This window comes from Macaca nemestrina, chromosome 17 (genome assembly GCF_043159975.1).
Source record: "Macaca nemestrina isolate mMacNem1 chromosome 17, mMacNem.hap1, whole genome shotgun sequence".
NCBI lineage: Eukaryota > Metazoa > Chordata > Mammalia > Primates > Cercopithecidae > Macaca > Macaca nemestrina.
In genome coordinates, this window is record NC_092141.1 from 19,900,177 (window position 1) to 19,915,496 (window position 15,320).

General features: G+C 43.6%; 1 protein-coding gene and 1 pseudogene across 4 annotated transcripts in view; one reads left to right on the forward strand and one right to left on the reverse strand.

Annotated features, from left to right (window-relative positions):
• The window catches only part of LOC105493332 (unc-51 like autophagy activating kinase 2), a 105,756-nt gene that overhangs the window by 57,338 nt on the left and 33,098 nt on the right, over positions 1–15,320 (reverse strand). For all 4 annotated transcript variants that reach the window (XM_071082504.1, XM_071082507.1, XM_071082506.1 and 1 more), the window contains exon 10: positions 13,298–13,380. In XM_071082504.1, coding sequence (XP_070938605.1) covers positions 13,298–13,380 — 83 coding nt within the window. The remainder of the gene's footprint in view (positions 1–13,297; positions 13,381–15,320) is intronic.
• LOC112428804 (NADH dehydrogenase [ubiquinone] 1 beta subcomplex subunit 4 pseudogene) lies at positions 14,922–15,306 on the forward strand (annotated as a pseudogene).

Genomic DNA, 15,320 nt, shown 5'->3' on the forward strand with positions numbered 1-15,320 from the left:
AAAAACTATTTTTATAATCATATAAAATAATGAATCAACAAATTTTAAGTAATTATGCATTTTCAAAACATGTATCACCAACACAACATACTCTGATGCTACTTACACAGACATGTTCTCTAACATATGCCACCCCCCAGTGGACAGCTCCACAGGAGAACTGTGATCTCCAGGCCCGTGTAGAACCCATGTGAACTACAGCTGTTAATTGTCCTAAGAGGAAATTGAGGCAGCTGATTTATACAACAAACTATCCTTCGCCCCTAGATGTACTCCTAATGCTGGTTTCACATTAAAAAGAGAAAAAACTGGCTGGGCATGGTGGCTCAGCCAGCACTTCGGGAGGCTGAGGCGGGCAGATCACCTAAGGTCAGGCGATTGAGACCATCCTGGCTAACACGGTGAAATCCCGTCTCTACTAAAAATACAAAAAATTAGCCAGGCGAGGTGGCGGGCGCCTGTAGTCCCAGCTGCTTGGGAGGCTGAGGCAGGAGAATGGCATGAATCCTGGAAGCGGAGCTTGCAGTGAGCCAAGATCGCCCCACTGCACTCCAGCCTGGGCAAGAGTGAGACTCCGTCTCAAAAAAAAAAAAAAAAAAAAAAACTACAAAAATAATACATTCAATAGTTGTTTCACTATTGACAATAATTCTCATGGTTCAGAGCAACTCTCAGCTTAACTTCTCCCTAATAGGTATAAATATTTCCAACTACTTGAACTTAATTTTTATTCCAACTTTACAAAACATTAAGAAAATAGGTATTCAGACCATTTCAAATATTTTCCCTGACATGGAAACAATTACAGCTATCCTCTACTGAGTATTCGACATTCACTAAGACAATGAACTGGGTGCTTCACAAACCTTATCTGAGGAAATATATCCTCGTATCATGGGTAAGAAAATTAAAAGCACACAAAGACCATGTTTCTTGTCCAATGTCAAAGAGTTAGTAAGGTGAGGGACTAGAATTCAAATTCCAGTCCATCTTATTTAAATACCAATGTGGATTTCCAATTATACTATACATTAGCAAACCAAAATCCTGGAGTATATTTCCACAAATCTCTGTTAGTATCACAACTATTACTACAGGAAAAGTTACTTTTTTCCCTAAAAGCTACAAGATCAGGGTTAATTTGCTAAGTATTTTCATTAAACATGTCTTAATGATTTCTCTGGTCTGACATTTTCAAGTATTGCTGTTTTTACCTAAGATAAGAATTAGGTTGGGCCGGGCGTGGTGGCTCACGCCTATAATCCCAGCACTTTGGGAGGCGGAGGTGGGCGGATCAGCTGAGGTCGGGAGTTTGAGACCAGTCTGACCAACCTGGAGAAACCCCGACTCTACTAAAAATACAAAATCAGTGGGCATGGTGGCAAATGCCTGTAATCCCAGCTACTCAGGAGGCTGAGGCAGGGGAATTGCTTGAACCTGGGAGGCAGAGGTTGCGGTGAGCCAAGATCCTGCCATTGCACTACAGCTTAGGCAACAAGGGAGAAACTCCGTCTCAAAAACAAAAAAGGCAACTTCCAAAAACTCTAAGACAAACTGATGAGACCCACACAGAGATACAGAATCAAACTTTTAAAAGACAGAGAGAATCTTGGAAACAGCAAGAGAGAAGCAACTTGTAATGTACAGGGATCCTTAATAAGAATATCACCCAATTTCCCATCAGAAATCTTGAGGCCAGAAGGCAGTGGGATATTATCTAAAGTGCTAAAAGAAAAAAAAAAAAGTAAACTGAGAACTCTACATTCCACAAAACTGTCCTTCAAAACTCAGGAAGAAATTAAAATATCTCCAGAAAAACAAAAGCAGAGGGAATTCATTACTGTAACAAGACCTCCCCTATAAGAAATGTTAAAGAGAGTACTTCAGGTTGAAATGAAAAGAGCTAGACAGTAAAGAAAAGCCACATGAAGACATAAAGATCTCTGGAAAAGATAAATGCCAACGGCAATTTAAAATCCAATAGTACTGTAATTTTGGTTTGTAACTTTACTTTTCACTTTCTACAGAGTTCAAAAGACAAATGCATTAAAACTATTATAAAGACATAATTTGTGATATCAACATAAAGGGGGGACAGACCAATACAGAAGTAGTTTTTGTATGCAACTAGAGTTAAGTTAATATGAATTCAGTAACTTTAGATGTTATATGTAATCCCCAGGTAACCACAAGGAAAAATATACACAAAAGGAAATGAGAAGGGAATCAAAACACACCACTATTAAAAAAAATCAAACAACACAAGAGAGCAGTAATGGAATAAATGTGGGACAAAAAAGCTGTAAGATATAAAAATAGTGAAATGGCAAAAATCTTTCCTTATCAGTAATTACTTTAAATGTAAATAGATCTCCCTAGGCAGAGATTGGCAAAGTAGATTAAAAGGAAATAATTCAACTATAAACTGTCTGTAAACAGAGACTCCCTTCAGGCCATGTTTGGTGGCTCACGCCTCTAATTCCAAGCGGATCGCTTAAGCTCAGGAATTCAAGACCAGTCTGGGCAACATGGTGAAACCAAAAATACAAAAAACTTAGCCAGGCATGGTGCTGCACATCTGTGGAACCAGCTGAAGTGAGAGGATAGCTTGAATTTGGGACACCAAGGTTGCAGTGAGCTGAGATTGTGCCACTGCACTCCAGCTTGGGTGAAAGAGTGAGACTCCGTCTCAAGAAAAAAAGAAAAAAAAAAGGAAAAGCAAAAGAAACTCGCTTTAAATTTAAAGACACAAACATATTGAAAGCAAAATGATGGAAAAAGCTCTTCCAAGCAAAAGAGAAGTGCAAGGTTGGCTATCAGACAAAATAGAATTTGAATTGAAAACTGTTATAAAAGACAAAAAGTACATTAAATAAGGCCAGGTACAGTGGCTTAAGCCTGTAATCCTAGCACTTTGGGAGGCTGGAGGCGGGTGGTTTGAGCTCAAGAGTTCAAGATCAGCCTGGGAAAGATGGTGAAACCCCTCTCTACACAAAAATACAAAAATTAGCCAGGTATCGCGGCTTGCACCTGTAGTCCCAGCTACTTGGGGGGCAGACGTGAGAGGATCGCTTGAGCCCAGGAGCAGAGGTTGCAGTGAGCCAAGATTGCACCACTGCGCTCCAGCCTAGGTGACAGAATAAGACCCTGTCTCAAGGGAAAAAAAAAAAAAAAAAAAAAGGGCTGGGTGCAGTAGCTCATGCCTGTAATCCCAGCACTTTGGGAGGCTGAGGAGGGCAGATCACAAGGTCAGGAGCTCAAGACCAGCCTGACCAACATGGTGAAAACCCGTCTATACTAAAAATACAAAAATTAGCTGGGTGTGGTGGCAGGCACCTATAGTCCCAGCTACTCAGGAGGCTGAGGCAGGAGACTTGCTTGAACCTGGGAGGTGGAGGTTGTTGCAGCGAGCCGAGATCACATCACTGCACTCCAGCCTGGGCGACGGAGACTCCGTCTCAAAAAAAAAAAAAAAAGACATTAAATAATGATAGAAGGGTCAATTAACCAAGAAAATTTAAGATTTATAAACATCAGAGCCCCAAAATACATGAAGCAAACATTGACAACTGAAGTGACAAGGAGATTTGTATAACAATAGTTGAGGACTTCAATAAAGGATAGGATAGCCAGATACAGCATCAATAAGGAAATGGAGGCACTTAACAATGCTATAAACTAACTGGACCTAACAGACACACACAAAGTACTCTAGTCTCCGAAAGCAGAGCAAATACTTTTCTCAAGTGCACGTGAGACATTCTCCAAAACAGACCACACCTTAGGCCACAAAACAAGTCTTAATAAATTTTTTTTTTAATCAGAGACAATGTTGCGCTCTGTTTCTCAGGCTGGAATGCAGAGGTGCAATTAGCTCATTGCAGCATCAAACTCCTGGGCTGAAGCAATCCCTCTTACCTCAGGCTCCCAAGAAGCTGGAACCAAAGGTGCACACCACTACACCCAGCTAATTTTTAAAATTTTTTGTAGAGACAGGTTCTCACTATGTTGCCCTGGCTAATCTAAACTGCTGGCCTCATGCAGTCCTCCTTCTTCAGCCTCTCAAAGCACTAAGGTTACAGATATGAGCCACCATGCCTGGCCCATAAATTTTAAAAGACTGTAATCATGGTGATTGATTATCTTTTCCAATCACAATGGAATAAAAGTAGATATCGAGGGCTGGGCGCAGTGGTTCATTCCTGTCCTTTTGAGATTCTGTTTAAAAAAAAAAAAGAAACTAGAAATCAGTAACAGAGGAAATAATGGGAAAACCCACAATATGTAGAAATTAAACAAAACACTCTTGTTTTAGTCTGTTTTCACACACTATAAAGAACTACTTGAGGCCAGGAGCAATGGCTCATGCCTGTAATCCCAGCACTTTGGGAGGCCCGGGCAGGCTGATCGCTTGAGAAGTTCAAGACCAGCTGGCCAACATGGTGAAACCAGGTCTCTACTAAAAACACAAAAATTAGCCAGGCGTGGCGGCACACAGCTGTAATTCCAGCTACTCAGGAGCCTGAGGCAGGAGAATTGCTTGAACCCAGGAAGTGGAGGTTGCAGTGAGCCAAGATTGCTCCACTGCACTCCAGCCTGGGTGACAGAGCAAGACTCTGTCCCTAAACAAAACAAAACAAAACAAAAAAACTACCTGAGACTGGCCAGTTTATGAAGAAAAGAGGTTTAATTTAGTTCTCCATGGCTGGGGAGGTTTCAGAAACTTACAATCATGGCAGAAGGCGAAGGGGAAGCAAGCATGTCTTACCATTGCAGAGTAGGAAGGAGATGTACCACACGTTCAAACCATTAGATCTTGTGAGAACTCACTATCGCGAGAACAGCATGGAGGAAATCCGCCCCCTTGATTCACTCACCTCCCACCACGCCCCTCCCCAGACACATGGGGATTACAACTCAAGATGAGATCTGGGTGGGACATAGAGCCAAATAATACTAACTCTGAAGCAACCATTGAGTCAAAGAAGTCATAAAGGGAAATTAGAAAATATCTTGAGACAAATGAAAATGAAAACAACATACTAAAACTTACGGGATGTAGCAAAAGCAGTAGTAAGAGGGAAAAATATACCTGTAAACACCTCCTTTAAAAAAGAAGAAATGGGGCCACATGCAGTGCCCCACGCCTACAATCCCAGCACTTTGGGAGGCCAAGGCAGGCAGATTACTTGAGGTCGGGAGTTCAAGACCAGCCTGGCCAACATGGTGAAAGCCCGTCTCTACTGAAAATACAAAAAAAATTAGCCAGGCGTGGTGGCGGGCACCTGTAATCTCAGCTGCTCAGGAGGCTGAGGCAGAAGAATTGCTTTAGCCCAGGCGGCGGGGGTTGTAGTGAGCTGAGATTGTGCTGCTGCACTCCAGCCTGGGTGACAGAGCAAAACTCTGTCTCAAAAAAAAGAAGAAATAGGCCAGGCATAATGGCTCGCACTTGTAATCTCAGTATTTTAGGAGGCTGAGGCGGGTGGATCACCTGAGATCAGGAGTTTGAGACCAGCCTAGCTAACATGATGAAACCCTGTCTCTACTAAAAATACAAAACATTAGCCAGGCATGGTGACATGAGCCTGCAGTCCCAGCTACTCTGGAGGCTGAGGCAGGAGTATCGCTTGAACCCAGAAGCTGGATGGAGATCGCAGTGAGCTGAGATGGCGCCACTGCACTCCAGCTGGGTAACAGAGCAAAACTCCGTCTCAAAAAAAAAAGAAACATCTAATCAATAAGCTAACTGCATGCTTATGGAACTAGAAAAACAGCAAACTAAGTCCAAAACTAGTAGAAGGAAAGAAATAATAAAGATTGGAGTTAAGATAAATAAAACATTTTCTTTTCTTTTCTCTTTTTAGAGAGGGTCTCACTCTGTCGTCAAGGCTGGGGACGCTGGCATGATCACAGCTCACTGTAGCCTTGACCTCCAAGGCTTAAGCAACCCTCTCAGCTCAGCCTCCTGAGTAGCTGGGACTACAGGGCCACACCACAACACCAGCTAATTTTTTTATTTTTAGTAGTAGGGTTTCACCATGTTGTCCAGGCTGGTCTCAAACGCCTGAGTTCAAGTGATCTGCCCACCTCAGCCTCCCAAACTGCTGAGATTACAGACGTGAGCCACCATGCCCAGCTGTTCTTGAACTTTTAATGCATTCCCCAAGCCACACAGAGATCAATGGACAAAGGATAGTAACTTACTGTCTCGAAGCACCACCTTTGACCAATCACTGGCTGACCACTAAAAAATTGTAGACACAGGGGTGATCCCTAGGAAACTGGGCTTTACAATTTTTTTAACTGAAAAAAATACAAAAACAACTTTGGAGATAAATCAATGTTAAAAAACTGCAAGGAAAACAATATTCCACAGATTTGGTCCAGGCAAGTTACTAAACAAATCGAACAATCCGATGAGGCATCGTGGCTCATGCCTGTAATCCTAGCACTTTGGGAGGCAGAGGCAGGCAGATCACTTAAGGTCAGGAGTTCATGACTAACGTGGCCAACATGGTGAAACCCATCTCTACTAAAAATACAAAAATTCGCCAGGCGTAGTGGTGTGCGCCTGTAATCCCAGCTACTTGGGAGGCTGAGGCAGGAGTATAGTTTGAACTTGGGAGGTGGAGGTTGCAGTGAGCTGAGTCGTGTCATTGCACTCCAGCCTGGGCAACACAGTAAGACTTTGTCTCAAAAAAAAAAAAAAAAAAAAAAAAAAAAGAACAACCCCCAATTGGGAGAGGGGGAGGGTGCAAATCTAAAGTTGCTATTTGTATTGTACAAAATGTTTGATTTGATTTTCGGCAAAAAACTGCAAGGCATGCAAAGCAACAAAGAAGTATGACCCATACACAGGGGTATGAAGCAATCAACAGAAACTGTCGTGAGAGGGCCAAATGTTGGACTTAGCAAAGACTTTAAAGCAGTTATTTTATTTATTTATTTTTTTTTTTGAGACAGAGTCTCACTCTGTCGCCTGGGCTGGAGTGCAGTGGCCGGATCTCAGCTCACTGCAAGCTCCGCCTCCCAGGTTTATGCCATTCTCCTGCCTCAGTCTCCCGAGTAGCTGGGACTACAGGCGCCCGCCACCTCGCCTGGCTAGTTTTTTGTATTTTTTAGTAGAGACAGGGTTTCACCATGTTAGCCAGGATGGTCTCGATCTCCTGACCTCGTGATCTGCCTGTCTCGGCCTCCCAAAGTGCTGGGATTACAGGCTTGAGCCACCGCACCTGGCCTAAAGCAGTTATTATAAATACATTTTTAAAAGTAGAGAAAGCCAGCCGGGTACAGTGGCTCACGCTTGTAATCCCAGCACTGTAGGAGGCCGAGGTGGGTGGATCATGTGAGCCCAGGAGTTCGAGACCAGCCTGGCCCACATGGTGAAACCCCGGCTCTACTAAAAATACAAAAAATTAGCTGGGCATGGTAGAGGGTGCCTGTAGTCCCACCTATGCAGGAGACTGAGGCAGGAGACAGTGACTCAACAAATAGAGAATATCAAGAAAAAGACGGAAATTGGCCAGGCTTGGTGGCTCACGCCTGTAATCCCAGCACTTTGGGAGGCTGAGACGGGCGGATCACGAGGTCAGGAGATCGAGACCATCCTGGCTAACAAGGTGAAACCCCGTCTCTACTACAAAATACAAAAAAAAAAAACTAGCCGGGCGAGGTGGCGGGCGCTTGTGGTCCCAGCTACTCGGGAGGCTGAGGCAGGAGAATGGCGTAAACCCGGGAGGCGGAGCTTGCAGTGAGCTGAGATCCGGCCACTGCACTCCAGCCTGGGCGACACAGCGAGACTCTGTCTCAAAAAAAAAAAAAGAAAAAGATGGAAATTATAAAAAAGAACCAAATGGAAATTCTGGAGTTAAAAAGTACAATAACTGAATAAAATAATCAGCAAACCTGAGAACAGATCAATAGATATTTCCAATCTGAAAAACTCAAAGGAAAAAACAATATGGAAAAATGAACAGACTCAGATGTGGGATATTATCAAGCATAGACCATTAAGTGCACATAATGGGAGTCTCAGAGAAGAGAAAGAAAAAGGGACAGAATGAATACTTTAAGAAATGATGGTTGACAACTCCCCAAATTCAGTGAAAAACATTTATTTATATATCAAAAAAGATCAATAAACTCCAAGCAGGATAAACACAGATACACATCTAGACAGATCACAGTTAAAATTGTTGAAAATCCAAGACAGAGAAAAATCTCAAAAGCACTAAGAGAAATATGACTCATCACCCACTAGGGAAACTAGTAAGATTAACAGGTGACTTCTCATCAGAAACAACGGAGGCCAGAAAGCAGTAAGATGACATAGTCAAAGTACTGGCTGGAGAAAATCCTAACAACCAAGAATTCAGTATCTACCAAAAAAACACTTTTCCAAAGTGAAGGTAAATAAAGGGAAATAATGACATTCCCAGATAAATGAAGATTCTGAGAATCTGTATAAAGAGCATTGGTAATTATGCAGATAATTACAGAAGAGTATATTATGTATTTTTCTCTTAACCAATTTAAAGGATAACTGCATAAAATAATTATAAGATTGTACTACTGGGTTTTGTTTGTAACATACAAAGATTAATATATATGACAACACAAAAGAGGAAAGGAATGGAATTATATGAGCTAAAAAAAAATGACACCAAACAAAAAAGAGATACAAAAAAATACAAAAAGAAAAAAAATGACACCAAACAGTAACTTGAGTCCATAAGAATAAATGAAGAGTGCCACAAATGATAAATTTATAGGCTAAAATAGTACTCTAAGGCTATTTAATCCCAGCACTCTGGGAGGCCGAGGAGGGATGTTTGCTTGAACCCAGGAGTTGGTGACCAGCCTGGGCAATATGGCAAAAACCTCCCTACAAAAAATTTAAAAATTAGCTGGGCATGGTGGTGTGCACTTGTAGTCCCAGCTACATAGAAGTTTCAGGCAGGAGGATCACTTGAGCCCAAGAGCTCAAGGCTGCAGTGAGGCATGTTTGTACCACTGTACTTAGGCCTGGATGCAGAGTAAGACTCTGTCTCAGAAAAAAAAAAAAAAAAAAAGAGAAACACACAAAAAGACACTATACATGTTTTTCACCTTTCTTCTCCTCACTTCTTTAAAAGAGGTAAGACTGTATAAAGCAATAGTTGTAACACTGCACTGCTGAAATTACAACATAGACATAATATGTGAGACAATAACAGCACAAAGGGAAGAGCAAATGAAGCCATATTAACGGAACAAAGCTTCTATATTTTAATGGAATTCAACTAGTTTTTTGTTTTGTTTTTGTTTTCTTTTTCTTTTTTTGGAGACAGAGTCTCGCTCTGTCAACCAGGCTGGAGGAGTGCAGTGGCAAGATCTTAGCTCACTGCAAGTTCCGCCTCCCGGGTTCATGCCATTCTCCCGCCTCAGCCTTCCGACTAGCTGGGACTACAGGCGCCTGCCACCATGCCCGGCTAATTTTTTTGGTACTTTTTTTTTTTTTTTTTTTTTTTTTTTTTTGAGACGGAGTCTCGCTCTGTCGCCCAGGCTGGAGTGCAGTGGCGCGATCTCGGCTCACTGCAAGCTCCGCCTCCCGGGTTCACGCCATTCTCCTGCCTCAGCCTCCCGAGTAGCTGGGACTACAGGCGCCCACAACCGTGCCCGGCTAATTTTTTGTATTTTTAGTAGAGACGGGGTTTCACCGTGGTCTCGATCTCCTGACCTTGTGATCCGCCCGCCTCAGCCTCCCAAAGTGCTGGGATTACAGGCGTAAGCCACCGCGCCTGGCTATACTTTTAGTAAAGATGGGGTTTCACCGTGTTAGCCAGGATGGTCTTGATCTCCTGACCTCATGATCCGCCCACCTCAGCCTCCCAAAGTGCTGGGATTACAGATGTGGGCCACCACGCCCTGCCTCAACTAGTATTTATATAAAGTAGATTGTGATAAATTAAAATGCATACTGTAATCCCTAGATCAATCATTAAAAAAAATAACAAATAGCACAAAAAAGCCAGAAGACTCAATGAAAGAATTTAAATGGTACACTAGAAAATAATCTATTTTGACTAGGCACAGTGGTTCATATCTGTAATCCCAGCACTTTGGGAGGCAGAGGCAAGAAGATTGCTTGGAGCCAGGAGTTCGAGAATAGCCCTGGCAATATTGTGAGACCCTATCCCTACAAAAGGGTAAAAAAATTAGCCGACTGGGCTAGGCCCGGTGGCTCACGCCTGCAATCTCAGCACTTTGGGAGGCCAAGGCAGGTGGATCCCCTGAGGCCGGGAGTTCGAGACAAGCCTAAACAACATGGCAAAACCCCATCTCTACTAAAAAAAAAAAAAATACAAAAATTAGGCCAGGCGTGGTGGTTCACGCCTGTAATCCTAGCACTTTGGGAGGCTGAGGCAGGCCGGATCATGAGGTCAGGAGTTCGAGACCAGCCTGGCCAACATGATGAAACCCCGTCTCTACTAAAAATACAAAAATTAGCTGTATATAGTGGCGTGCTCCTGTAATCCCAGCTACTCAGGAGGCTAAGGCAGGAGAATTGCTTGAACCCAGGAGACAGAGGTTGCAGTGAGCAGATATCGCATCACTGCACTCCAGCCTGGGCGACAGAGCAAGACTCCCTCTCAAAAGAACAAACAAGCAAAAAAAATTAGCAGGGCATGGTGGCGGGCGCTTGTAATCCCAGCTACTTGGGAGGCTAAGGCAGGAGAATCGCTTGAACCTGGGAGGCGGAAGTTGCGGTGAGTCAAGATCATGCCACTGCACTCCAGCCTGGGCAACAAGAGCAAAACTTCGTCTCAAAAACCAAACAAAACAGAGCATGGTGGCTCATGCCTGCAATCCCAGCACTTTGGGAGGCTGAGGTGGGCAGATCACAAGGTCAGGAGTTCAACACCAGCTTGGCCAAGATGGTGAAAAACCCTGTCACCACTAAAAATATAAAAAATTACCGGGCGTGGTGGTGGGTGCCTGTAATCCCAGCTACTCGGGAGGTTGAGGCGGAGAACTGCCTGAATCCAGGAGGCGGAAGTTGCAGTGAGCCAAGATCGTGCCATTGCACTCCAGCCTGGGTGACAGAGTAAGACTCCATCTCAAAAACAAAACAAAGCTGGGCGCGGTAGCTGACGCCTGTAATCCCAGCACTTTAGGAGGCTGAGACGGGTGGATCACGAGGTCAGGAGATCCAGACCATCCTGGCTAACACGGTGAAACCCGTCTCTATTAAAAATACAAAACAATTAGCCAGGCATAGTGGCGGGCGCCTGTAGTCCCAGCTACTCGGGAGGCTGAGGCAGGAGAATGGCGTGAACCCAGGAGGCAGAGCTTGCAGTGAGCTGAGATAGCGCCACTGCACTCCAGCCTGGGCGACTGAGTGAGACACCGTCTCAAAACAAATAAATTAATTAATTAAATAAACAAAACAAAAAATTAGCCGACTGTGGTGATGCAGGCTTGTAGTCCCAGCTATTAAGGAAGCTGAGGTGGGAGAATCACTTGCCCCCAGGAGTTCAACGTTGCAGTGAGCTACGATCACACCACTGCATTCCCGGTCCAGCCTGGGTAATACAGTGAGGCCTTCTCTCAAATAAAGGGGGAATAAAAAAGAAAATAATCTATTTAATAAATATTGCTGGGCATGGTGGCTCACATCTGTAATCTCAGCATTTTGGCAGGCCAAGGTGGGTAGATCGCTTGAGCCCAGGAGTTTGAGACCAGCCTGGGCAACATAACGAAACCCTGTCTCTACAAAAAAATACAAAAATTAGCCAGGGGTGGTGTTGTACACCTGTAGTCCCAGGTACTGGGGAGGCTGAGGTTGGAGGATCACCTGAGCCTGGGGAAGTCGAGGCTGCAGTGAGCCATGATCATACCACTGCACTCCAGCCTGAGTGACAGAGTAAAATCCTGTCTCAAAAAAAATTTTTTTTAATTAAATAAATAAATACCAACCACAGGCTGACAACTCCCCAATCTGCCCCCAGTCTACCCTTTTCTGAAATTCAAGTGCACTTCTGTTTTTGTTTTTTTTTGTTTTTTGAGACGGAGTCTCGCTCTGTTGCCCAGGCTGGAGTGCAGTGACGCGATCTCGGCTCACTGCAAGCTCCGCCTCCTGGGTTTACGCCATTCTCCTGCCTCAGCCTCCTGAGTAGCTGGGACTACAGGCGCCCGCCACCGCGCCCGGCTAATTTTTTGTATTTTTAGTAGAGACGTGGTTTCACCGTGGTCTCGATCTCCTGACCTCGTGATCCGCCCGTCTCGGCCTCCCAAAGTGCTGGGATTACAGGCGTGAGCCACCGCGCCCGGCCTCAAGTGCACTTCTGACATTGACACTTAGACATCCAATGGTTATCTTAAATGTAACATATCCAGCAGAAACTCATCTTGTCCCCATAGCCTGCTCTATCCATACAGTCTTTCCCATCACTGTAACTGACAACATCCTTTCAGCTGCTCAGGCCAGAAACTTTGGAGTCATCCTTGAGTCTTCCCTCTCACACCCTCAGATTCAATCCATCAGTGAATGCTGTTGCCTCTACCTCCAGAAAGACTTCTTACCACCTCCACTGCTATTATCCTAGTCAAAGCTACACTCATCTCTCACCTGGGTAACGACAAGAGTCTCCCGATTAGTCTCCCAGCTTCTGCTCTTCCCCTTATATGCACACAGTCTATTCTCAAGCAGCAGCCAGCTTGATCCTTTTTAAAAACATTAGTCAGATCACTTTTCCTCCACTCAAAACTCTCTAATGGCTCCCATCACACTTTGTGGAAAAGCCCAAGTCTTCAACTGGCTTTCTAGTTGTTCCTCAAGCTTACAGGCATGTGCCCAGCCCTAAGCATTTGTATTGGCTGTTCACTCTGCTTAAAAAGCTCTTCCCACAGATATCCTATGGCTCACTCTCATTTCAAGTCAAGTCTTTGTTCAAATGTCACTTTCTCAATAAGGTCTTCACTGACTATCTTATTTAAAATTTCAATCCCCACCCCCACTTCTTTATTCCCACAATACTTAGCAACTTCTAATATAATATGTAACTATGGTTTTTAATTTGTTTCTTGTCTCTCTCTACCACTAGAATATATGCTACATGAGGAGAGAGATTTTATTACTCTATCTCCCATACCTAGAACATAGTAATAAGCACTCAATATTTACGAAACTAGTGAAGAAAATAAAAAGAAAAGCGAAACTGACTTCAATTTTCTTCTGAAATCTCTATTTTTAAAATCTTTCAGCACATATAACAATAAAGTTAGAAAGCATGCAAAAGTTGAAACTATTTCTTACCAAAGTCCATTCTATCTTTTTGGTTTCTCTGAAGCAAACCCAAAAGGAGATTAGCCAAATAAGGTGATGTTTCTCTGGGAATACTGGGGGAAAGGAAAAACACAACCACCTAAGTGATAAGTTTATATATATAAACAACATTAATTTTTGCCTTCCATATAGTAAACTAACACATATATGTGGTTTCACAAATACCAATACATTTATACCAAGAAGACCATGTAAGAGTCATCTAAAGAAGGAAAAAAAAGCACTAAACTGCCTTTGAGAAACAGCATCAAATTGAGAAGATTCCTGTACTGTGCTTGTTGTTATTTGAGTATCTGCAGGAGTAAGGCACCTCACAAGCCCAATGTTGAGTTTTACCATAACTTCAATCTTGTACTAATAGTTGCTATAATATTCTGTATTACAAAATAGCCACCTCCATTTCCGTCTGGAAAAGGGCAGCACTTAAACACAAGTGAGAACTAATACAACTTCCTAACATCCAATATGAAAACAACAAGCAATAGGAAAATGAGTGAAGTAATAGAAGTACACAATTCAAAGAATAAGAATTACAAAAATATATTAAACAGGCTGGGCACGGTGTCTTACGTCTGTAATCCCAGCACTTTGAGAGGCCAAGGCGGGTGGATCACTTGAGGTCAGGAGTTCAAGACCAGCCTGAACAACATAGTGAAATCCTGTCTCCACTAAAAATACAAAAATTAGCCGGGCGTGGTAGCCTGCCTGTAGTCCCAGCTACCTGGGAGGCTGAGGCAGGAAAATGGCTTGAAACCGGGAGGTGGACATTGCAGTGAGCCAAGATCATGCCATTGCACTTCAGCCTGGCAATAGAACAAGACTCTATCTCAAAAAAAAAAAAAGAAAGAAAGAAAGAAAAAGAAAAAGATTAAACAAATACAAGCCGGGCGCGGTGGCTCACGCCTGTAATCCCAGCACTTTGGGAGGCCGAGGCGGGCGGATCACAAGGTCAGGAGATCGAGACCACGGTGAAACCCCGTCTCTACTAAAAATACAAAAAATTAGCCAGGCGCGGTTGTGGGCGCCTGTAGTCCCAGCTACTCGGGAGGCTGAGGCAGCAGAATGGCGTGAACCCGGGAGGCGGAGCTTGCAGTGAGCCGAGATCGCGCCACTGCACTCCAGCCTGGGCAACAGAGCGAGACTCCGTCTCAAAAAAAAAAAAAAAAAAAAAAACAAATACAAAGGAGCCAAACTCACTAATGAAGAGAACGATCCAAATTAAATTAATAGCTAACTGGTCCTCATGCATTTGTGCAGCATCAAATCCGCTAACATTCTGTGTTGGTAAAAATGAGGGAAAAGGGGCAGTCTTCTATCTTGCTGTATTCACTGGGATAGCCTATTTGGAAAGTGCATCTTTTGGTCTGACAATTCCATTTCTAGAAGTCCAAACTAACAAAATGCACACATACACAAAGGTGTACACACACACACAAACACACACACACACACACACACTTCACTAGAGCCTGTTTGTAGTGACCAAAAAATGAAAACAGGGATCTGATTAAATAAAGTAATGTACATCTATGGGACTCTCTGTGGCATTTAAAAGCATACAGTGGCAGGTGCAGTTGTGCCCTGGGTCACCAAGATGTCGTTCCCAAAGTATACTCCATCGCGCCTGGCCACTCTGCCCCCAACCCTCGACCAAATACAACATATCTCCAGAAACCCGACGGGCGCAAGTCGAGCCGTTGGCCATAAGAGTTCGGCTGAAACAAGAGTACCTGCTTCAGTACAACCACCCCAACTGCAGAGGGCTCATCGAAGATCCTGCCTTGATTCGTTGGACCTATGCAAGATCAGCAAATGTCTATCCTAATTTCAGACCCACTCCTAAAAACTCACTCTTGGGAGCTCTGTGTGGACTTGGACCCCTCTTCTTCTGCTATTATGTTTTCAAAACTGACAGGGATAGGAAAGAAAAGCTTATCCGGGAAGGAAAATTGGGTCAGACATTTAATCTCTCATGTTAAGTCTGTCGATGACT